The sequence below is a fragment of the Hemitrygon akajei genome, chromosome 23, assembly GCF_048418815.1.
Source record: "Hemitrygon akajei chromosome 23, sHemAka1.3, whole genome shotgun sequence".
NCBI classification, from domain to species: Eukaryota; Metazoa; Chordata; class Chondrichthyes; order Myliobatiformes; family Dasyatidae; genus Hemitrygon; species Hemitrygon akajei.
In genome coordinates this window covers 43,005,210-43,031,360 of record NC_133146.1, presented here as the reverse complement: position 1 = coordinate 43,031,360, position 26,151 = coordinate 43,005,210, and the positions used below count along the sequence as shown (strand labels likewise).

At 39.5% G+C, this 26,151-nt stretch overlaps 1 protein-coding gene across 2 annotated transcripts in view; it reads left to right on the top strand.

Annotated features, from left to right (window-relative positions):
- The window catches only part of inpp5a (inositol polyphosphate-5-phosphatase A), a 483,620-nt gene that overhangs the window by 412,711 nt on the left and 44,758 nt on the right, over positions 1-26,151 (top strand). For both annotated transcript variants that reach the window (XM_073027526.1, XM_073027527.1), the window contains exons 10-11: positions 11,852-11,947; positions 12,029-12,103. In XM_073027526.1, coding sequence (XP_072883627.1) covers positions 11,852-11,947; positions 12,029-12,103 — 171 coding nt within the window. The remainder of the gene's footprint in view (positions 1-11,851; positions 11,948-12,028; positions 12,104-26,151) is intronic.

Here is a 26,151-nt window from a genome sequence, read left to right as displayed (position 1 = left end):
TGCAGCCAGTCAGGATACTCTCTCCACTGTAATCTATAGAAGTTTGTCAAAGTTTGGGATGGCATGTGGAATCGGTGCAAACCTCTAAGAAAGTAGAAGCACTGCCATGGCTTTTGTAATGGTACTTACTTAAGTGCTGGTCCCAGAACAGAACCTTTGAAATGCTGACTTCTGACACCAATGTAGTCTCTATTCACAGTTTCTCAGTGGTTTTACAGGAGTCTCATATCAGTAGAGAGGGATTTTTGTAGACTTTGTATTCTTGGGCATTCGTGTTTCTATACCAGGTCATGATACTGTCTCCACAATGATCTGTTGAAGTTTGTCAAACTTTTAGATGACATGCCGAATCGGCACAAACTAAGAAGGTAGAGGCACTGCCAGTAACCAGACAGTGACAACTACCTTTTGTTTGCCTGTGGCTAAAAGGGATTTCCTCCTTGGTAAGGTGAAGAATAAATTGGATTAATCAAATCATCCTGTTAAGCTCTCAATATCAGATGTAACAAGGTGCAGTATTTAGGTTAGCATTCAACCTGTTTGGTTGGCACCCAACACAGGTTTCCACTCTCCATGCTGGAATTTTACATCCCTCGCTATCATCATTATTACTAAAACAAAACATTTTAATTTTTCTGCTCATATAATTAAATGAATTTAACCTATATTTTAAAATGTTTGGGATATGAAATGGGGAGTATAGCATCTTTTGAAGCTACGAAAGTGCTTTCTATCTCCACCACATGTCTAACAGTGAGGATCTTACATGTATGGAGAAGTATTATACATGGAAAGGGTGCGAATATGGTGCTGTGATGGGTTAGATATTCTCAGTTTGGATGATGGGTCAGGTTTGAAGGGCCAAATGGCCTGCATATTGTCCTATTTTCTAAGTTTAAAAGTATATGCATGAAATTGGGAGAATGGAGAGATATTGATATAAGGGCAAGGTTGTATTGTTCATTCCTGTTGATTAGAAATTCCTTTTCACATAAAGCCTCTCAGTAAGGCAGATGAAATCAGATACTTTCCCTGCACCCCGACCAAGCTTCTAGATTTGAATGAAGCAAATTAAAAAAATCACTTCTGAAGGAAATGAATTGCTATTTGGATGGTTCATCAAAGGAGTAATGTATCAGTCAACTGGCATTGTTATGCTCATCTATAAGCACGATCTTGGCACTTTATTTCAGACATATTACGTTGCCCAGCCTATAATGATTTGAAGTGTGCGATAGTTTCTATCAGCAGGAAAGCATTATCCAGATTCCCTCTGTTAATACCCTGATATGCCCTCAGATTGTATCAAAAACCTACATGTTTCCGGGTATAGGTTTACTCTGTGGAGATCAGTGACTGAATGCTGCAGCCACCCTTGCATTAACAGAATAATTAATTGGATCAGACATAAAGAATTGACTTCAATTGACCTTTATTCACTGATCTCCTTTGAAACCGAACAAAAGGCACAGCCACGTGGATACTAATGGTGTCACTATGCTCTCCGGAGGTGGTCCGCATTCCCGCCGAAACAGCAAGCTAATAAAAGCTTGGCTAGACCTTGTGATTGGCCAGACCAATCACAGACATTTTCCATGAAGCCAATGTGTATAAAAATGACTTTCGAAGAATTTTTTTAAAAGGAAAAAGGTCTGCAGATTTTTAAAAATCTGTAACCTTTCTAGTTTTAAATGCAATTGAAATGTAAAATGCAGTTATGTCGCTCAGGCAAAGCAAACCATTGTGCAATGGTTTAACTTCTGCAGACAGTATGCACCCTCCTTCATGTATCATTTTTCATTAAACAAAAGCAGACATATACCTAATCCTTTTGGATAATAAAGAAAGAATTCTTCATTTACAGATTCCTTTGAGTAAGGGACTCATTATTCAGATGGGACATTAAAATCTACCCAGTTAATTATGTGATAAAGATCCTATGACACTTATAAAAAAAGCTTGGAATTTCTTTAAGTGTCTTGGCCAATAGTTGCCCTCCAACCATTATCACTAAAATTACTTCATTCGTTGTTTATCCTATTTGTTGTTTCTGAGATCTTGCTGTGTGCAAATTGATGGCTAGTTTATTGGGATACAGAGCAGAATAGGCCCTTCTGCCTTTTGAGCAATGTCATCCAGCAAACCCCAAATTAAACCCAGCCTAATCACAGGACAATTTACAATTGACCTACCGACCGATACATCTTTCTTTGGATTGTGGGAGGAAACTAGAGCACCCAAAGGAAACCCACACGGTCACGGGGAGGATGTACAAACTCCTTACAGACCGTGGTAGGAACCGAACTCAGATCGCCTGTACTGTAAAGCATTATGCAAGCCACTATGCTAGCACGCCACCCCCATAAAACAGCGCATGCAACTTTCAATAATTTTAGAGTTGATGAAGAGTCTGGGCCCAAAACATTGACTGTGTACACTTTTCCATAGATGCTGCCTGGCCTGCTGAGTTCCTCCACCATTTTGTGTGTGTTATCTAAATAATTTTACTTCATTAATCTATCCAGGCTCATCAGTCTATGGAAATTGCTACTTAATGATTGATTCTTTTCTATATCCATACAGAGTTTTCTTTTTAAAAATATTTTATCCTTTGTTAGATACCTTGCATTTGGGGTGTTCATCATAAATTATGATGTAAATCTCATTTATTGGACTCTTTTGAGGGCAGAGCATTAATGTAATATTTGCTTAGCTCAGTGTCTTTTTTTCATTCCGTTAAAAAGTTTCAACAATGTGCCACAGAATAAATTATAATTTACAGCTAAAGTTAATCTATTATAAAGCTCAGCAAACAAAGTTTGGATGTTATTCGTCATCTATCAGAATGCTAAATAGACTGTTACTTTTTTGATGTTATGATTAAGACATGATCAATTCAGAAGGCCAACAGCTTTTCCAGCAGCAGATCACTTTTTCTATTCTTTTCACTGGGATTTTTGACACTTCCAATTCCTCCCTGCCACTAACCTTGCTACGAGAAAGATCCATTGGAGGTTAATTAAATCCATCATCAAAACAACGAGAAGCCAATGAGGCATATAATCACTGAAATAGTAAATTAAATGATGCAATTGTTTTCCCTTCCATCATTCAACGGGAGGGCAGGAGCTGTGTTATCAATGCAGCTGACTGTATTGTTTCACAACTGGCGATGGGCACTTCCAACCCCCAGAGAATCTGGATGCATGTGGCCATAAACCAGGTTTTAATTTGCACAAACAGAGGAGATTAAACTGTATCAGATCCTGGGTCCTACAAAGCTTCATTATGTGGAAAGATGACACTGTTAAAGAATAAAAGAGAGGTTATTCCCAGCTGGAATTAACAGCATCGCCTATTTGAGATGTAAATTAATACAAACAGGGTAACTGACTGGAACAGAAAAGCCAGGACTTTGATCTAATTTGCCGAAGCACTGAGCATAATTAAAACATACACAGAAAGAATGCAGTTATGTTGCATTTTTAATAGGCCGTAGCATCATTAATGTAATTAATAATAACATGTTTAAAAGTAGCTGCTGCTGTCAGTGTGAGCATGTGTCTGAATAGTAGCAACTGGCAGCTGTGGGCTTCAGCTGGCATGGTTTGACATGGAGAGACAGTGGTACCAGTAACACTCGTCACTGAGCTGGGAGCCTGGCGCGAGATGCTGCCACACCTGCCATTCATCACAGAGCCGACACTGATGATGATTGATGGAGGTTTGGAAGCTCAGAGCTTTCCTTGCCAAGGACTAGCTGTGACTCTTGCGGAGTCACCAGCTGTGCCTTGTTGCCAGGGTTTTTGAAGATGAGGCTCATTTCTCTAGAGCTTTATCTTAATCAGGCTGTCATATTTTCAAAATTAATTAAGACTTTGTAAAAGGAGTCATTGAGCCAGCTCTATTTTAAATGTTCATCACCACAGAAAAAGCCATGGAAAACATCTTAAGCACAAAACATGATATTGTCATTGACAATACTGTTTAGGAGAACCCACTGCAAAGATCATTTTCCTTTCTGATGGATTACAAGTACTAACTATGAAAAGCCCGTTTTTTAAAATTATAAACTCTGTTATGTCCATGAACTGTAAAGGGAGCATGTGGACTGGCACTTTAAATGATTGCTAAGTTGGTGCATTCTCATTATCCTGAATAGATCATGTGATGCGGCCCTTCAAAAGGTAGCAAAACCGGATTGTAGACTCGTTCTGCGATATAGCGAAAGTGGGCATGTTTCCCTTTCTACAGCTGACTTGCTACTTATTAAATTGGTACTTTGGAATTTTAGTTTTTTTTTAATTAAAGACCAGAAAAAATACTTGTTTGCAAAAGAAATATGGATGCCCATACTTCCAGATTACTGCTTCTTTGCCCAGAGATAAACAAGGTAAATTTAGTCAAGATCACAACAGTTCAATCTTTGCCCAGTGATCAGCTATTAATTATACTATGATGTCAATCCAGTTTTGGTTAAGTGCAGCTTAGTGTTGTGCTAATTGATCCTTTTTAAAGAATAATGGTCATCCAAAAGTCCTATGTTCTGCTAATTGATTCTTCTGACAATAACTGCAGTTCTGTGGAAATACATGACTCTCATTTGCTTTACTTATCCTCTTTAGTTTTATCTCTGTCAGGATTTGTGTTTTATTGTCTTGCTCTACAAAAACAATTGCAGGTATCATTTTTTTCCCCCCAGAATCACAGAAAGTGCTTCTTTTGGGTTGTGTGCTCGCATTGGTTTAACTAACATCTGTTTCCAGATGAAATCGGGTAGGCTCTAGCTGTAGCCATCCTCGTAGCTCTCTTCTTATCCCACACCATTGTTCCCAATTTCATGCTATCAGAGCCTACATGTTTTCCTCAGCCAAGTTGTCAGAGGCATAAAAGCTGAGGAGCAGGGTCACATTTAGAGGGATGGGCATGAAAAATTGGTAAAATGTATCGGAAGCCCACCCACTGGATGGTTGCTTTGTGCTGCTCAGACTTAGATTGACCAAACCTACTTTTAAATTCATTTCTGGATGCACACAGTTAAACCCAAGCTCTCACCAGTCTTGCTCAATGATAGGAGCCTGTGTGTCTTTTAAAATACTGGATCAAAATGTGCAATGATTTTTTTTAAATGGTAGTACTCAAATGAACGTGCTAATCACTGCATTCTCTTTTCTTTTCAACTTTCAAATATTATTTCTGTCCCCACCAAAATTCACACCATCACTGATAAACCACTGAAATTAAATCGACACTACTGCATGTATCAGCATAACAGAACAAGAACTTAAGAGTTCTTTACCTCCTAAATTTCTATGTTTGCAGGCTTTTTCCTTAAAAATTAAAATTCTTAATTTTTGGAAGTAGTTTCACTCAAAAACAAAGCACCACAGCCTGACAAATGTTACAGGGCATGTCTAAATCTAACTCACTAATGAACCTCCAGATTCACGCATTGTTGAAAGCTAAAGCAAGTGTGTTAGGCATCATTAGAATTTCTTCCTTTGAGGCAAAATTGTAGTAACTGCTCTCTTGAAGAAATGGAGAGCTTTATCCTTCACTTCATGGACGTGTCATGCATTTTGTATGTTAAACAGTCTCATGGACATCTGTCATGATTGGTTTTAATCTGCTAGCTAAAAGTCTGGATTTAATCTTGCATTACATCTCTTTGTACTGCAGTCAGTAAGTGACAGTATTGCCATGAAACAATGACTGTACTCATTCCATCCAATATGCCATGTGGTAGACCTTTTTTATGGACCAGTTCTTTAGAAAAGAATACAGGACAATGAAGCATCTGGTGGGCTTTTCCTGTTTCCAAGTTTTTTTTGTTAGTAATTCTACTCACCCAGGCCGCACATTTCTCCCTTGATGCTACTCACCGAGACAGGGTGTGTCAACCTAGTGGTGAGAGGTCAACAGGCCAAAGTGATGAATTTTTATGCTGCTGTTTCTTATGTTTCTGCTCAGTCACAATTTTCTGCTTGCAGTGCAAACGCTGAAAGGAATCACAGAGAGCAATTTGTCCTTCTGAGCAGGGAATTGGATGGCAGATGAGTTAAAATGTGGAAATCACATTGAGCAGAAGAATACACAAATGTCTTCCTGTGGAGAAACAGAATACTGCTGTCAGGGTTTAACACAGGCAGTACATTGGAGATTTGTGGTTCTCAGCCATACCGGATTGACAAATGAATTTAATAGCACTTTTTTAGATATTGAAAGGGAAATAGCACCTCAATACCTGCTGAGGAGCTTGTCGATGTGCTCCAAGTGTTCTACTGAAAAAGGACATACTACCAACATCTCCAGAATATATCAAAGTCATTCCTTTTTCCATTAACTGTATTTTATAATGAGCACCAGCAGAAATCTGATAATTAATATTTTTTATTAGCTGAGTTTTTAATAACACCCATAGTGATTTTACACTGAGATTGGAGAGTGGTACCACAGCCTATGACATATCTTTCTGTGCAGCCAGCCGTTTCTTTGATGTCATGTGGGTTTTTAAGTTTTCAAGTGGTCATTCTTCAACCTCTCTACATTTCAATGCCTCCTCGAACGTTCTTGATTCCTTGCTTAAACATATTATTCTAGAAATAAATGAAGCCAGCAGTATGATTCTACACTCTCTTCATTTTTCAGGTTAATCTGGAGCTCTGATTGAGCTCATTAAAGCCATAGATTAATTGCAGTTCATAGTTATTACATATTTTAATGATGGTAGCAGATTTTTTTAATGTTGAGTTCATTTGCCTTGCAACCATCAAAAAAGCATTAAAAAGATAAGTGTTAAATTATTTCTTCAACGATATTGTTTTATCACTTAATCAACTAGCCCTGTGAGCTTTTTTTAGGGTATTATTATGCTTTAGTTCTCTAAATTGAATAGATTTTCAAAATAAAATTCACCGACTTGCAACCATATCTTAATTTGGGGATGTTTTAACAGCCTGACAATATCAACAAAATGTGTATAGATGAAAAAAAAACGTAAGTTCCCGTTTAATTCATTACTTTTATATATTTTACACACTTGTTCAAATAGTAAAGGGACACCATTGTTGTAATAGCCCTTTAGAAAATCACTGCAAAATGGAATGTAAACATCCTATGCAGCTACCAACCACAATCTCATTAGGTATGAATGCCAGAAAAGTCACTTGGTAAAGCCAATGATGCAGAAAGGAACCCCAGTTGTAATTAAACCAGCAACTAACACTAACATCTTTTGTAAATCTGATTTCTGATGTATAATCCAGTATTTGAAAGGCTGTAGATCAGGAGAAGGAGAACAGTGTCTAAATGGAAATGAAGCTACCCTGAGATCATTTCTGAATTTCGTTACTTCAGAAAACATGAGAATAATGGATTATTTATTTTGATCAGCAGCATAGGAGATTTTTCCTACTTAGTGAAACATTAAATTGGTTCGATATGAAGGCAGTCCAGGTTCTCAGGAGGTGCTTTAAAATCATGACTGTTGAATTGTGCCCGCTTGGAGATTGGTACAATGACTTTTGACAGTGACAGTAACTCTGCCTTGTCCTTTGCCGTCCTTTTCACCCATTCACTTTGGAAAGCAGCTTAAGCACACTTAAGCGCATTAGCATTTGGATGCTTGGACCATATTGACCCTTGATTGGAAAGTTTAAATGACTGAAAGATGGACCGATTTGTTGGGGCTTTAGAAAGCTGGAGGTTTCTGCTTTGGTTTGTTCTGGTACTTGTTCTGATGTGGTGCAGCATTTCAAGACGACCAGGCTGATTTGTGACATATGAGTCTAAAGGGCTCTTTGGTTTGATGTGATTAACTAATCTGTGCTTTGAATTTAAAACTTTGAGCCAGTTGTGTTCAGTATGGGAACCGGCTCTTCTGTGGATTATGTCATTTGAACACAGATGGTAAACTGTTCCCTGATCAAAAGGGGAAAAAAGGGACAGAGAGAACTGGTTTGGTTTGAGTGCTCAGTGGTGTGTGGCTGAAATCATTTTTACATACTAGAGTTTTGAAAAACATTGTACAGCATTGATTAGATACTGATGGATATTAACGGTTTCAGCACATACTGGCAGCATTTGATTATTGTTCATATTTTAGTGGTTTATCACCTGCCTAGGAGCTATTTGGGTGACAGAAATTTCTCTTTTTTTTATTCTCATAATTAGACCAGTCTTCATAACCATTTGAATTTACTGTCCTCTATTATTTACATATGTTCCACTACAACTTTTGATATTCCTATTGGTCCCTGTCAGCTCACTTTAAACGAAGCCTCCATTTCAACCTTTATTTTATGCTGGATTCATTAGGAGTTTTATTACACAATGTGTCATTTATGCATCTGATAAAACAAGTTTAATTTTTTGCGACCAAAGCAACAAGAATTTGTAAAAATGCAGAACAAGCTACTGTAAGACATAAAGAGAATCAGATGGAATGTACCCATGGTCTGGAATTAAACAGTCTAACCCAAGCCTTGTAAAATTACTGTTGCTACAGAGAGCAGTGGGAAACTGGTCCAGTGACTTAACACTTTAGCACAGGCTTCTGGAGGTGTACTGGGGTAGATGCTGGCCATCCAATAATAAGAAGAGTTCCACGGCCTCTTAGAATTTTAGTTGGATTTGTCCACGCCTTTTGCTTTCCAACCAGCTCCTTGAATGGGAAGACTTTCCTACTCACCTGGATGTCTTGGTATGAAAAATGCACGTTGCAAGTTCCCCTTAGATGATGTTATAAGCAGGATATTTAACTCCTGGTATTCAATTTTCTTGTAGAATTTTAGCAGAGTGGCACAAAGAAAGCAATGTATTGCAAGCATTGATATTGCTGCTGAATTGAAGGGTAGGTTATTTTTGGAAAAAGCTCAGCTGGGATATGTGTAGTAAATCTATTGATAGTACTGTATCCCTTGGGAAGCATGAGAGTAGCCTGAGCACAAAATGTTGGCTCCTTTACGTAGAGGAACACATACAAAGTGCTGGAGGAACTCAACAGGTCAGGCAGCATCTATGGAGAAGAATAAACTGTTGATGTGTTGGGCCAAGACCCTCATCCCGGACTGCGAAGGAAGGAAGGAGATCCCAAGACAAGAAGAGTCAGGCTACTCAGCCTCCTGATGTTGCCACACTTGTATTTTTTGTGTTCTTTGGAAACTAGATACCTTGAATGAAGCCCTCATCACTTAAGACCTTCTTCTGGAAGCTCCAGTCTTTGCCCCATTAATTTCAATAAGGTTAGCTGTCAAATCAATATGCAAGGTACTGCAGAGGCTTGAATCTGAAGCAGTATGATGCATTGGGTCTTTCAGTCCAGATGAAGATTCTTGACCCAAAACACCAATTTTTGAATGTTTGGTATGGGCCCCCACATCCTAAGAACTTTCTACAGGGGCACAACTGAGAGCATCCTGACTGGCTGCATCACTGCCTGGTATGGGAAATGTACCTCCCTCAATCACAGGGCTCTGCAGAGAGTGGTGCGGACAGCAGAGTGCATCTGTAGTTGTAAACTTCCCATGATTCAGGACATTTACAAGGACGCGTATGTAAAAAGGGCCCGTAGGATCATTGGGAACCCAAGTCACCCCAACCACAGTCTATTCCAGCTGTTACCATCCAGGAAGCGGTACCGCAGCATAAAAGCCAGGAACAACAGGCTCCGGAACAGCTTCTTCCACCAGGCCATCAGTCTGATGAACTCAAGCTGATTTGAGTGTACTCTATATTACATTGACTGTTCTATTAATTGTAAATTACTATGATTGCACATAGCACATTCAGATGGATGTATGTGAAGGATGTAAGAAATAAAGTCAATTCAATTGTCCATTTTCCTTCATTGATGCTGCCTGACCCACAGAGATCCTCCAGCATCTTGCATGTTGCTTTAGGTCAGCTGTAACGTTCAGTTCCAGGCGAAGTGTCAGCATTCCTTCTGGGATCAATGTTTGCCATAATAGCTGGGTCCATATTTTCAGAGCAGAATTCAGTGTGCCCTGGCATATTACATTAGAGGAATTATATACTCAGTGGTTACTTCATTAGATACACCTGTACACTTGATCATTAATGGAAATGTCTAATCAGCCTATCACGTGGCAGTAACTCAATGCATAAAAGCTTGCAGACATGGTCAAAAGATTCAATTGTTATTCACACCAAACATCAGAATGGGGAAGAAATGTGACCTAAGTGACTTTGACCATGGGATGATTGTTGACGCCAGGCGGGGTGGTTTGAGTATCTCGGAAACTGCTGATCCCCTGAGATTTTCTCTGGAGTTTAGAGAGAATGGTGCAAAAAACAGGAAGACTTGCAGTGAGTGGCTGTTCTGTGAGTGAAACGCCTTGTTAATGAGAGACGTCAGAGGAGAATGGCCAGACTGTTTCGAGCTGACAAGAAGGCGACAATAACTCAAGTAACACCCGAAGCAACAGTGATATGCAGAGGAGCATCTTCAATGTGCAACACATCAAACGTTGAAGTGGATGAGCTATAGGAGCAGTTGATATTGGTGTACGTGATAATGTGGCCACTAAGTGTCCTTGTGCCCTTCCGAAAGCAAATGTTGTTATTGCTTAATTTGGCGGTATCATTGAAACTGACAAAGAACATTAAAATGTTAGGGATGTCCAATATGTACCTGTGTTTTCTCTCGTTTTGCTTGAACGGTGAACCTCATGTGATAGTAGTTCAGATAATGGAAGTTCACTCTTACAGAATTCACAAATCCAAATAAAGAATGAAAATTTGCTCATATGGAATTTATGCAAGAGAGAAAAAAATAAAAACAAAATGTGAAAGGAACAATTTGAAAAGGGCTGGCTATACTGGTGGTTTAAGGAACAGCTATCCTCAGTACGGTATCTGACTTGCAGTGAAAGTACAGACTGAGTAAGAACAGAAACTCCTTCACATCACCATAATATAAGCCACCTGCAGATGCAATGTGTGTGGACAACTGAGACCTGATTGCTTTTGGAGCTAACATTAGGTTAGGTCAATTTTCAGACATTATCGACAGACTACCAATATTTGTTTCCCCTTGTATGCATATCTAGATGGCCTAATTCCAAATTTTAAACCATTTGTCACAAATTGCCTTGATCATTATGTGAACCTAGATATAGAGTGGACAATGTCTATAAAGCTGTGGCAGTCACAATTCTGTATTGCATTATACCAATTTTCTACACCACCATCAGCCTTCATCACTGCTCCAACTGTCTCCCATCCAGCCTTGGGTGCTGTACCATTCCTCCTCCCAGGACATACCTTCTTGCAGCTGCTGGCAAGGCAAATGTGCCAAATCTTTGTTTGCAAATGGGAATATTTCCTTGTGCTGGAAGTGGGATGAAGGGCAGGACAGCTTACTGAGATGATGCCAGTGGGTCACCAACTTATTAGTGGGCCTCATTCCTTCCATTGGACTACCTATGTAATTTGATTTGAGAGCAGATGATTTCTTTCTCCATCCTGTACAATGACAGCTACTTGTTTCCTCAGACAACAAAGGAGGAGATCCTTTTAAATGGTATATGATTCTGACTCAACAAGTTGATACAAAAGTAGTTTTAATTGCTTTGTCCTTAGTGTTGAATATAATTGGATGTATCATACTGAATAAATACATTTTCACCAGCATCTTAAACCACACTGTTTCATATCTAACAGTTCCTTCTCCAGTTCACTGCAAAAAATCAATTGTAAAAATGAAGTCAAGGAAGATCAATGCTTAATTCATTTTTTAACAATACTTTTGGTCACTGTATACCAAATATTGACAACCTAAGTAGTAATTTGATGCACCTGCTTTACCAGTGCTTGTTTTAATTTTGTTTAGGCACTCTGTGCATCAGCAACAATGCAAACTATTCGGGCTGCAGACACCAATCAAATAAACAAGCTAATTTTCCGTGAATCAGTGAATGATCGGAAGGTATGTTTTACAAGGAAAAATTATTAGGTGAGCATGCTTCACGCAGAATATGTATTTAAATACATTTTCTTTTTGCTACAGGTGGTGCTTCAACTAGAAAAGAAGCTTTTTGATTATTTTAACCAAGATGTATTTCGGCAAAACAATGGTGTTGAGGTGAGAATTTGATTTGCTTCTCAAAGGGTGGGATTATGACATGGTTAATTTTGAGTTGTTTATCGAGTCTCCAAACCTAAAGCAATGGCATAAAGTGAAATCTAATTGTCTTAAGATACCTGTCTATCTAAAATGTGACAGTTCGTTAATGTGTGTTGTTACAGAGCTTTTCATCATCCAGCACAATGTTAATCAATTAAATTACTTAACACAGCTTTTTTATTGAGCTTGGCTTTTGAGCCAGAATTAATGCATCTCTCCAGATTTTCATTTCCATTGGCTTAATTATAAATAAGTAAAAATCAGTACACATGTATAATGGGGAAAAAATTGATATCGTGAAAAATTTGAAATTGCTGCAAATGAGTTCACAGAGTCTTGAGCAAGGAAAGTGTATCATATTAAGAAGATACAGTTCTGTACAGATAGCATTCTGGAGTATTTTTCCCTCACTGGATGTTGTTCTAAAGTATTTGGTCTTTATAAATGCAGTGCCTTTTTCTTGGAGTCTTAGAATTATAGAATCACACAGCACAGAAATAGGCCCATTGGTCCACTGGTCCATGCCAACCAAAATGCCTCTTGCAAGCTGGTTCCATTTGCCAGCATGTAACGCACAACTTTCTAAACCTTTCCAATCCATGTACCTGTCCAGCTGTCTTCTAGAGTTATTATTGCACATGCTCACTTCTTCCTCTGGCAGCTGATTCCACATAGACACCACCCTTTTTTTGTTAAAAAGTTGTCCTTCAAGCTCCTCATGACTCTTTCCTTTCTCACTTTAAACCTATGTCCTCTAGTTCTTTATACCCCCGACTCGGGGAAAAAGACTGAGTCCGTACACCCTCCCCTAATGATTTTTAAACTCGTCCATAAGATCAACTCTCAGTCTACAAGATTCTGCATCTTTTTGTTAAAATGTACATTGAACTTTCCATACTAGGCTATGATGCAACCAGGCACAATGTTTGCTACTGTACATCTATACAAATCTGTGCCAGACTTAGGTGACTTACCAAACATCCTCAACTCCTAATGACATGCATTCTTCACAAGTGCATCAATGTCACATCAGTCACTTGCCCCATCTTGTTACCACAAGTAGATCAAATACCCTTGCCCCATCTTGTTACCACAAGTAGTTCAAATACCCTTTCCCTACTAGCTACCTTTGTATTTCATCCATGGAAGTTTTCCTGAATGCCCTTAACAGAATCTACTCATTTAAGCCTTAACAGTATGGCGTTCCCAGTCTATATTAAGTAAGTTGAAATCACCTACAATGACAACTCTATTGTTCCAGAGTCCCTTTTGCAGCCACAGAATCTCTGGTCTGTCCCCCTAACTATCAAATCCCTTATCACTATATTTCTTCCTTCTTTCACTCTTCCCCACTGAGCAATCCTTGTGTCATTTCCACTCCCCTCCCAATCATATCCAAAATGTTGGTAACCAAACTAGCTTTCTGCCTGTACCTTCGGTGTGACCACCTCACTAAAATTCATATCTATGGAACTCTCAGCATCGCAGATGATCCTGAGTGCATCCCACTCCAGCTGCTTCACGTGGTTGGCCAGGAGCAGCAGCTGGACACATTTAACATGTGAAGTCCTCATTGACACTGGAAGTCTCCCTGGTCTACCACATGCTACAGGAAGAACATGCCACTGCCTGGACTGCCATCTGAAAGCTCTAAGACTATGAAAGAAATTTAAGGAATATTTCCTGCATCTATGCTCACCAAAACCTCTTAAATCAGAAACTTATATTGATTCTGTGAATCTGATGTAGATTTGCAAATTCAGTCTTCAACCTGCCACTTAAAAAATGCCATTCCCTTAGTTGTTTAATCAGTCTTCAATTAGATTATAGGCAGACTGCCAAGTCTGTAATAATGCTAACAGAGAGGGACTTCTCTTCCTCCCAGGGAGGTGGAGTTTTGAATTTTGAGAAGTGATGGACATTGCTGCAAGCATTCATCATTCTTCACTCAGCAGACAGAGGGCAAGATTTGTTTGGAAATTCTGTTCTTTGGTGATCGATTATCTTTGCACCAGTTAAGGGTGAATGTTTGTTTTCTGTTATATTGTACATTATTGAACTCATTATAGCACAATGAGAAGTAGTCCATCAAGTAACTAGTGTTATTTTCATATTTTCCTCTACATCTTTTCTTGGCATTTATTCTCATTCCTACTCCACCAACTTACCCTTCGTCCCACTCCTGCCTGAGTATTGCCACTAAAGGACTGAAAGGCTGCTGCTACTAATGGAACAAACATTCCAGGACCAACAGAAAATTTTGGTTGAAACTCCTGTTATTACAAGAAACCTCAACTCTGCTCTGCTTAGTTGAAGTGATTTTAAGTGGTCACTAACACCACACCCATCCTCCTGCTTTGATAATCCCTTGGTGTCAAGGATGTCTTGGTTCCCCTGAATTTCTGAAGAGTGGAAGATGCCCATGTGTGAATTCTTTTAACATCTGGTGACCACTGTTGAGTGAGATCTTAGTCTATTTGTCAAGGCTGTCCAAGATAATAGGTGATGAGGTTCTGCTGCATAGACTTAGAACACATAGGTAAAGGGAAATATACAAACACACCTACACAAACCCTATGTCCGTGTCCAATACCATGATACCATGCAACAGCACAAGCAATTATGAAAGAAGGATATTGAAAGGAATTGATTTCAGGAGCATTGTAGATTATTTAGCCACTGCCACAGTGCACTTGAAATCCTGCCGGTTTCCTTGGCTGTGTAAATCTAGGGAATATACATTCCGGTCCCGCCTCGGTTCCGCTCTCCCGCTTTATACCCTGGTTTCTGTGGATGCTGTGTAACTTTCTATCCTGTTACAACTCAGTGCCAAGAAATAATAGGTAGCACACCACATACAATTAAAGGAATTATATTTATGAATCTTAACTGATGGGTTAGTAAAGAAAAGAAAGAAAAAAAAACAAAAGGAGCCCATTATAATTAAACAGTCAAATGTGCACAGTCAATTGTGTTCAACTCTTCCCAAAATTCATATTCACGGATCCTCAGTTGATCTTGGCACCTTGCTCCATTGAGTCACGGTCCCCCACCGGGTCAAATCCTACGACTGGTTCTCTCCAGCGCCTTCTCTCTTCATCTTCACCTCAAACAAAGGATGCAGCTCACATTCCAAAGCACCCAGTATCTCTAACCATAACCCAAACACGGCTTCTACAGAAAGACCATTACATTAACAGTGAAACCTTTCCCAGGGTGTTACACACTGCTAATATGCAATTAATATTTGAGCAAGTTTATAAGTGGTCCTATAGTTTGATTTATATTTCATGCCTAAACATCAAAAATAATATTTGTATAATATAACACTCTACTTCTGAAATACAAACGATGAGGTTTGGTAGGAATAGTTCCGTGGAAAAGACAATGGTTAAGTGCGCATAAGACTGTTTTACAATGGGTTGTAGCATTCATATTAAATCAGAGTTGATCCAAACTGAAAGTGATAGTTCAGCATTTACCATCACCTCTGCCCTGAAGCAATTCACATGCCAGAAGATATCAAACATCAGTCCCTAACTCATGCACTGACGGTATCCTTAGGGGCAGCAAGTAGCCAGGTTTCAAAGGTGACTGTTTACATCAGACTGAATTTAATCAAGCTGAATCCCAGCCGGTTTTAACCCAGCAGCACAACAAGGGAGTTTTTATCTGAACAAAGATTTGAGTAAATATGTATCCCCCATTTCGGTGAAGGTTCGAATGCGAAACATTTCCAAATTGAGAACAAATATAAAAGTGCCCTTTGGTATAAGTAGGGTTATAGTGCATGAGTGTCCTCTCTCTTGAGCAGTAAAACTTCTTGTACAGTGATTAAATCACAGGTACATTAGTGAGAACCACAATAGGCCTAACTAATTCCATGGATGAGAAAGTCCCGAGTTATTTTTCACATTGGGAATACTCAGTTTAGAGCTTTCAGTTCTTCCTATCCTAAATAACAATATTATGGCATCACGTTTATTTCCTGAAGTGAAACAATTTAAACAAGGGAATTTTTTTACACTTGAAATATTCTTTAGGAAGGTTCTTTTATTTGGTCAAAGTTGAGATGTCAGCATCAGGATTGCTCAGAGAGTCTCCTTTGTTAGCTCAGTGACTAAATTCCTTGCCCTGTTTTACCCTGTCATGTGACTACCTGGAAGATTTCTGTTTAATTTCAGATCTCTGAAATGAGACCCAGCAGTGTGGCCATGATTCTGGATTTTGACTCCTACTGAAACTTTGTCATGGGAGATAATGAATGAGAATAAGGATTAGATTTAAAATTGATGAACCATTTGGGCTTAATGCTCTTTGTATTTTGGCTTGTACTTGTGGTATGATAACTTGGTGACTTTCCAAAGGGCTGCCAAAAGCAGTCGCTATCAGAAAGAATTTTAATTTAATGTGAAAACATAAAGTTGGGAGAAGGGGCAATGTCTCAGGGTAAGTGGTTGCTCATTTCAGAATCATTTTTATTAACACTGGCATACAGTATGCGTGAAATATGTTGTTTTGCAGCACAGCAGTACTGTACAATGCATTAAAGATACATTACAATAAGAGTGTGTGTATATGTACAAGGGGTGATTGATAAGTTCATGGCCTAAGGTAGAAGGAGTCAATTTTAGAAAACCTAGCACATTTATTTTTCAACATAGTCCCCTCCTACATTTACACACTTAGTCCAGCGGTCGTGGAGCATACGGATCCCTTCTTTGTAGAAGTCGTCCACAGCAGGGGTGATTGATAAGTTTGTGGCCTAAGGTTGAAGGAGATGAGTTATTAACTTCAAACTTTCTACATAATCACTCAAAGAGTTTGACTGCATGTGCATGTAACGAGAGCTGTATAACTCATCTCCTTCTACCTTAGGCCAGAAACTTATCAATCACCCCATGCTGTGGACCACTTCTGGAGGTCCAAGACGCCGACTTCTACAAAAAAGGGATCCGTACGCTCCACGACCGCTGGACTAAGTGTGTAAATGTAGGAGGGGACTATGTTGAAAAATAAATGGGCTAGGTTTTCTAAAATGGACTCCTTCTACCTTAGACCATGAGCATCAATCACCCCTCATGTGTGTGTGTGTGTGTGTGTGTGTGTGTGTGTGTGTGTGTGTGTGTGTGTGTGTGTGTGTGTGTGTGTGTGTGTGTGTGTTGTTCATGGGTTGGTTCATTGTCCATTCAGCAATCTGGTTTTGAAAGCAGTTCTTTAAACGTTGAGTGTGTGTCTTCAGGCTCTTCTACCTCCTGCCTGATGGTAGCAATAAGAAGAGGGCATCTTAGTTGATGATGATGCCTTTTGAAGATGTTCCTGCTGCGAAGGAGGCAGTTTTTTCTGACTGATCCTGTGCAGTGGCCCCTGCACACCAGATGGTGATGCAACCAGCTAGAGTAGTCTTCACGGTGCACCTGCTGAAATTTGCTATAGTCTTTGGCAATATACCAAATCTCCTCAAGCTCCTAATGAAATATGGCTGCCAACATGCCTTCTTTGTAATTGCATCAATATGTCGGACCAAGGATAGATATTCAGAGATGTTGACACCTAGGACCTTGAAGCTGCTTACCCTTTTCCACTACTGATCCCTTGAAGAGGACTGGTGTGTGTTCCCTTGAATTCCCTCCTTAAATCCACAATCGATTTCATGGTCTTACTGATGTTGAGTGCAAGTTTATTACTGCGATGCCACTCACCAGCTGATCTATCTAACTCCTGTGCTCCTTCTTGTCACCATCTGAGATTTTGCCAACGTAAGTCATGTCATCATCAAATTTATAGATGCCATTTGAGCTATGCCTAACCACACAATCATGGGTGTAGAGAGAGTAGAGCAGTGGGCTGAGCACGCATCCTTGAGTTGGTCCCAGTATTGATGTCAGCAAGGAGGAGATGTTCTTTCTAATCCACACTGACTGTGGTCTTCCGATAAGGAAGTCAAGGCTCTTAAGGCAAGTCACTTAAGACCGAGGTGAAGAGGAATTTTCTGTGTGATAATACAGGGCCCAATTGACATTTAAATTGTTAAATTATTTTATTATTCTCACATGTAGAGTGAAAAACTTGTCTTGCATGCCGTCCATGCAGGTCAATTCATTACAACAGTGCATTAAGTCATTACAAGGAAGACAATAACAGAGAACAGAATAAGGTTACAGGGACAGTGCAGTGCAGGTGAACCTATCTCTGTCGTTACCACAAAACTGACATCAAGGAGGAGCAGTAGTGAGATAAGGTGACAATCTGGCAATCATTAACTCTTTCATGAGGACAATTTGGAATAACCAATAATGTTGGTGTTGCCAGCCACACACAGACACACTGATGAATGAACCACACTGGAAGGTCTAAGTATGGGGAAAAAACTGTTAATTATAATGAACTGATAGAATATACTCCTGCTAAAGTAAGGGTGCGATTGAGATTGCTTGCTATTCGTGCCGTTTTATGTAAGTTTGGTTAAGCAGCTTCTTCTGCTTATTTACCAGAAACATCTGTATACTTCAGCTCCAATTTAAGAGGCTGCTGCTTCTTCTTCACGTAACTGCACAAGTTTGAAGGGATGTTGTGTATGAGACTTCATTTCTGCTAGAAGCCTGGATTATTCATGTTTCAATACATACGACCTGCAATCATTCATGCACAATAGAAAAAGCAATCCTCTGTCCCTTCACAGAAAAACTATGAATTAAACCCAGAGTGTGAATTTTCCTTAGCGATCTCTCTGTCCATTGAAACATTCTGAAAGCCAGTCACTTCTTCAACTTTGAGGCAGATTTGTACCTGAGTGGAAAGCATCACTCATCTCTATTGATGACAGGACAAGATTCTTGAACTGTTTCCCCTTGGAAACAATAGAATCTCAGAACTATTTAAGAGGAAAGACACCATTTCTTCACTGCCGTATTCCTAGTAGCTGCCCTGGTAAGGTCAAGCCTCATAATTGACAGTTCATTATTTTTTTAATTCACGGTCATGGTAAGGAATGAACCTGCAGTGCTATTTTATGAGAGTAATATTGGATTACGTTGCACCTACTTGCCATCTCTATATGCTCAGCAGCCCCGTGATCAACACAGGATAAGTGCTACTAGTTTCCGAAAGTGCCATCTGCATGTATCAAATTCCGTACCACATTTAGGAACTGGGTTTAAATAAATTTCTACCATGTAGTACATCAAACAGCCGGGTAGCACTTCTGGACAATGAATGCACAAAATACAGAAAGGTCTGTAATGCAAACATTCTATTTAATTTCTATTGCTCGATGAGCCATTTGAAACTATAATTGAGCAACTTTGATAAAGTTTACTTAAGTTCTTTGCTGAAGTAGATTATCAAGGTGAAACAATTACTCGCAAGGGGTGACTGGTTAGTTCATTCCTTTCAAAGTGCTTCCTCTCCGACAGTGGGCAAAAGTCACTCTTGGCCCATCTATAGTCGAGAACACAGTGGGATTTGCAGATGTGATATCAAGGTAATAGAGGCGGGTACTCTTAAAGCCAAACATAATCTCTCATTCTATTTTTCTAACACGAATCCAGTTGTAATGAATGCTATTCCCTGACTGTTGCAAAATTATAGAAAATGTTTTTGTACTCTTACTGAGGGAAGTGAGAGCATAAAATTTAAGATGCAGTTTCTCCCCTGAAGATGAGCAGTTTCAGCAATCTTCCACTGAGGTAATACATTCCACTTGCTGCTTGCTTTTCTGACTGTGAACGTACCACTTCATTTTTTCACGTTCACCATGTTACAGCAGGATTCATTATGTCTGATTTCATTGCAATGCGAGAAGGTGAGCAGCTCTTCTAGATCAACTTCAGGGAAAGATAAATGATTTAATGAGCCATTTGAGATAATCTAATCTTCATGGTCTAGCTATACACAGAGCAGTGTGATCACTAAAAACAAACTGCCCTTCCTCAGGATGAATGTTCCTAGACCAAAATCCCCCCAAAAAAATCTATTGCATCCTTCATCAACCACTAGTCTTGTACCAGGTTGACAGAAATTTAATTCAAGTCAGCTCTTGAAAATAATTATTGTATTTTGAGAGCAGTAATCATTGGTTTGGACATGATTGAATGTGTCCATGCCTATTGACTTTTTCTATGATTTATAGGTTTGTTTAGTCGATATTCCCATCTAAATTGTATAATTAATTATAAGTGTAGCTGTCAAGTCAGAGGATGGAATGCACTGATGAGTATTTGGGTAGATTAAATTTTCCTTTGCCATACAGATGTAGAATTGGGAATTTCACAGGCCTGCTGCTGGATAAAGTTGTTCTTGGTGCCTGCTTATTTAGTCTCTGACTTGCTGCATGCTGAAATGCCATTGATTTTTTGGCTTTATCTGTGTGATGTCTCTCCAGTAACACAGGAATCTATTTAAATTGAACAATCACTGAAAAACTTTCCTGTCAGTAAACTGCTCTGTCACTGTCCTCTTAGTCTCTCCCACACACAGTCTACTAAACCACAATTTTATCCTTGCACCACTTTATTAGATGTACAATAATATACCCTTCTGGAATTTGTTTTGTTTATAAGGATGCATTTGTAATTAATGGGATTTGATTTTGTTTTTGAAACAGTTTGTTCTAAAACATCTGCTACTTTTTTGTCGGCAGAGTCTAAATATGTTATTTTCCAAAGCTGAATTCTAAAGTGAATAACCCCCTAAATGCCTGTGTTTTGTTCTCTTGTGTTCAAATCATCTGAGAAATAGAAAGGTTAGAGGTAAATTGTTCGAAGTGTGTGTTTTAGCTTAGTAATAATCCAGTGCCTTTATAACATGTCATTAAAACTCAAACATAGCTTTTTAAAGTTTTGCAATACATTATGTAGCACAACAAATAGTTACATAATTTTGCAGGTTTGACATGATTGTTGATAGCAATGGAGGCAGCACACCAAGTTCAAGTTCTCACCTTATCTCCTTACCTGCTCATTGCCTCCCTCCGGTGTTCCTCCCCCTATCCTTTCTTCCATGGTCTTCTGTCCTCTCCTATCAGACTCCCCCTTCTCCAACCCTTTATCTCTATGAATCATAGCAAATTCAAAAACGTTCTCAAAGAGTAAAACGTAAATGTCTTTTATTTTTATCATTGCTAGTATACTAATTTGAGTAGCCTAATCCTATTTCATCAGTTTCCAACAATTTATTACAGTTGGTTAACAATTCGAACAGCAAACTTTTCTAATGTTCTTGAAGAGCTGATTTATCTTTGTAATGCCACACAGATAACAACAATCAATGGGACAGCAGCTATTACTGTTCAGGAAGGCAGGGATCATGTAAGCACAGGTCAGACTGGGAATGAGGCTTGTTCTGGTGCGTACAGGTACCCAAAATGTGAATTTTCTCTGGTCATTCATCAGCTAAATGTAAAGCTGGCTGTTCCTACTAAATAAGTAATCAGAAAGACCAGAAATAAATGACTTCTGACAGATTGCATCAGGCTTGTAGCCAATTGTGCAAAACCTGCATTTGGGGAACTCAATGACTCTAATGTTTTCTTAAGGCATATTTATGTTGCCAGTTAGGAGAAGCAGGAATTAATGTTATAAATGTCGCAGGGAAGTTTCTAAAATCTAAGTTAAAGGAGGACCAATATAAACAACCGAACTGTGTTAATTCACAAGAACTAAGCAGCCTAATATCATCCAAAAAGGTTTAAGGAGATCCTAGCTTCATCATTCCGTGCTTTTGATTAGTACTGGTGCATTTATTTAGAACAAACTTAAATAGACAATTCAAGATGTTTTCAATTGATCAAAACTTTCATTTGCAGACCTTACTATCAGGCTATTTCTAAAATGCTAGTCACATTTTCCCTTTCTCCAAACATCATTTAATGTTTGCATCAGCAGTGCCTCTAGTGAATGCTGCTGATGAGTTTGACAAATGTAAGCAGCATCACCTCTTGATCTGGCTCACTGCAGGTTTGGTCTTTGGATACTGAAGAGTAATAGCTGCTGTTCTGCTGACTGTGGTAGTCCAGAATGTGCCAAAGAAGAATTAACAATTCAAGAACAGCGGAAAAGTTTCTGAATTCCTGTCAAATAACTGCACTGAATCATTTGCTACATTTTACATTTCCAGTATAACTATTTTCTATTTCCTTTCATTCTTTTTCAAATAATGTGAAGGACAAAGCAAAGAATGAAGAAGCTCAGTGTGAGGGCGGCATGGTAGTGTAGTGGTTAGCACAACGGCTTACAGTACAGGTGACCCAGGTTCAGTTCCCGCCGCTGCCTGCAAGGACTTTGTATGTTCTCCCCGTGACGCCGTGCATTTCCCCCCACAGTCCAAAGATGCACCAGTTGGTAGGTTAATAGGTAAATTGTCCCATGATTAGACTAAGATTAAATCAGGGGATTGTGTGGCTCAAAGGGCCAGAAGGGTCTATTCTGTGCTGCATCTCAATGAATAAATACTTAAACATCACTGATTGTTTGTCTCAGATGGTATGAAGGCCATTTTTCATCATTGATCCTCAAGAAACTATCTCCTCACTACTTATTGGGAACCTTAATGAATATAGTCATGCTCCAGCATTTTGTGCGTATTGCTTAGATTTCCAGCACCTGCAGATCTCCTCTTGTTAGTTAGTGCCTTCTTCATAATTAATAGTTAAAATTTTCGATGAATGAGTGACACTAATGTGACACCTAATGACTTGAATGGGCAGGAGGAACCCTGAACAGGTGCGCTGCCAAATTTAACTGTTCTTGGTGGCCACTATGGGCATAGAGAGCTGACCAAGCTGGCTCTCTGCATGCGGGAGTTGTCTTACCAAACAGCGTGAATGCAAGTGGTTCGGACACCCTACCTTTCAGACAAAGACATCTAAAAACTGGTCAAGTAAATGTTATTAATTCCCCAAAAATTAAAAGGTATTAAAAAAGTTAAATCACTTCAATGTGAAAACAATTAATTAAAAACATTAGTGTAATAAAGTAAAATATGCCAACATTCACCTGCACTTTCCATTTTAGTTAAGATGGGCAAGTCCATTCTAATGGCCGGAGTTGGGCTTTTTCTTAGGGTCAGAATAGTTTGTACCCAACAAACTGTAAAAATACATGCATGGTGCAAAGTATGTGAGAATGTGGTGGATTAAGTGAATATTGGGCATCCTGATAAGGGATTATTGGTTGGTGAGTGCTGGGAAACTTGGGAATTAAACTGTCTGTAAGGCAAGAGACAAAACTTGTTAGATATGGAGTCTGAAAATCTTTGTCTTTACCCACATTGGCCAGCAGAGTGAGGTTAATAAACCTCCCAGCACTGCATTCAGGTTCTTCCTCACGTTGACTATGATAACATTTACTCCCACTGTTTTTGATATCTGGAACCTGATCCCACCAGCATTCCGAGAGACCTGTGAATAAATGGGATATTTTCTACTTTGCATCGTGTGCTCCGAGGTTTCATGCAGTCAGAATATCTTGGAGTTTCGCTCTTTCACGTTGCACATGACAAAGTCTGTGTTATTTTTCCACTTTAGAAACATAGCACAGTAACAGGTCCTTCCGGTCCAACACAACCGCACCACTCAGTTGCACCCATGTGACCAATTAACCTTCTAACCCGTACATTTTTGGAATGTAGGAGGAAATCCTAGCGGTTACAGGGAGATCATACAGTACAGGCCCACAATCCCTTCTCCAAAATCCTTGGGGCCAGCTGCATTTCGGAATTCAGAACTTTTTGGATTTCAGTACCCCTCCTTTTTGGTTACGGGACCCCCAGCAGATACCAAAAAACCACGTATGCTCAAGTCCCTTATTTAACTTGTCTCAGTGCGGGTGGACTTTAGGACCCGGCAGTGCTCCATTCCTATACGCATCCTCCTGAATGCTTTAAATCATCTCTAGATTACTTATAATACCTAATACAATGTAAATGCTATGTAAATAGTTGTTATACTGTATTGTTTAGGGAATAATGACAAGAAAAAAAAATTCAATAAAACATAAAAATATACAGCTTCAAACAAACTGAATCAAACACATGGTAAATGACTTATTGGAAGAAATGTAGAACGTCACCGTCACTATAAAACTTCAGTAACTTGTCTCTCTGTTTCTTTAAATCATATAAAGTGGTAGTTCCAACACCATATTCTTCAGTAAGACGCCGCACAGACACACCACGATCAAGCTTCTGCAATAACTCCACTTTCTGCGTTATTGATAATGATAGATGCTTCCTTCTCTTTTTCCTATCGTTACCCATAGGGGTATCTGCAGCTCTTTTTGACATTTTCCCAGTGAAATTAAACACAAAATCAACAGTGAACACGAAGTATCAGTGAACAGCAAATGCACGTGTAACCAGAACGAGCGCTGAGCCACAACTGACAACTGGCGGCCTCTGCTAGTGCTGCCATGTCACACCCGGGTGATGTCATCTGTTGGCGGAAAAACATTGGTTTTCAGAGCTTTTGGAATTTCAGAATTTCGGATAAGGGGTTGTGGACCTGTACCTGGACTTTAGAGATTATTTGAACCCTGATTGCTGGCTCTGTGAAGCATTACGCTACCTGCAGTGCTACTGTACTGCCCTCAAATCGTGACCTAATTGTAGAATGGCATCATTTGCCAGTGCATGTTGCAGCTACACTTCACCACAATTTAAGAGCTACAATCTAGAATGTTACTGGTGCCCTGCTGGTGCTCCTAACCCAATCAAAGCAATGAATAATAACAAAATGGGGACTTTACTGTGCAATGCAACATTGAACTTTGTGTAACACACACACAAAATACTGAAGGAACTCAGCAGGCCAGACAGCACCTATGGAAAAGAGTAAACAGTCAGCGTTTCAGGCCGAGACCCTTCATCAGGTCTGGAAAGGCAGGGGAGCAGTCAGATTAAGAAGGTGGGGTGGGGGAGGGAAGGAAGAAGTAAAAGGTGGCAGGTGATAGGTGAAACCAGGAGAGGGGAAGGGGTGAAGTAAAGAGCCAGGAAGTTGACTGGTAAAGGAGATAAAGGGCTGGAAAGGGAGGAGACTGATAGGAGAGGACAGAAGACCGTGGAAGAAAGCAAAGGGGGAGGAGCACTTGAGGGAGGCAATGAGCAGGTAAGGAGATAAGGTGAGAAGTTGATGTGCTGCCTTGATTGCTATCAACAAGCTGAAAAAATTCATGTTTGACAATCAGCTTCAATAGCAATTACAGTGCAGGGGTGTTCGTCGCCATCATTTTGGAAGTGGATGTGACAACAATGTAGATTTGAACATCAAGTAGGATACCCAGGCTGTAAGTAGTCTGGCACAGCCTCAGCCAGTTACCACAGACTGTAATGAAATTGGAGCCTATGATAGGAACTGAGTTTCTGGCAGGAGCTGAGGTCAATTGCTTTGTTCTTCACGTTATTTAATCTTCTCATCCGGTTATAGATTTTGAATAAAATCTGGTGTGTCATTTTGTTTTGGGTTCCACTTGTACATCAGGAGAGGAACTGTGATTGCAGTAATTTTCTCGGGTAAATCAAATGAAAAAAAAAACTGCATTTGAAACTACAAGGGAACTTGGAGAGACAGGCTAGCACCAGGAAGAATCTTGCAGCGATTTAGGAATGAGTCCAAGACCAGTCTGTTTTGTTGCTCATTCACATTGTGCCAAGCAGTCAATAACCTGAAATTGAGAGGTGCAGCAAAAGGCTTTGAAATCTTCACTACCAGGGACTCAAGGATTGGTCATAGGCATATACATAGGCACATATATGTAGCTGGGATGCCTAAGACTTTTGCACAGAACCGTACTTGTCAACCTGGAGCAGAAAGCAAGTTTGTAAATCTGGCGGGAGCAAAGGATGTTGAAAATGGCGAGAGTGGAGTGTCACATAAGGGGTGTGTGATAGGTGGCAGAGAAGGAGTGACAGGGTGGTGGGTGCTGTGGGTGCAAACACAACCATCGTGGAAACACTTGCCAAGGTCATTTGATTCCAAACAATTGGTTTATTGACCATTACAGAATGTCTCT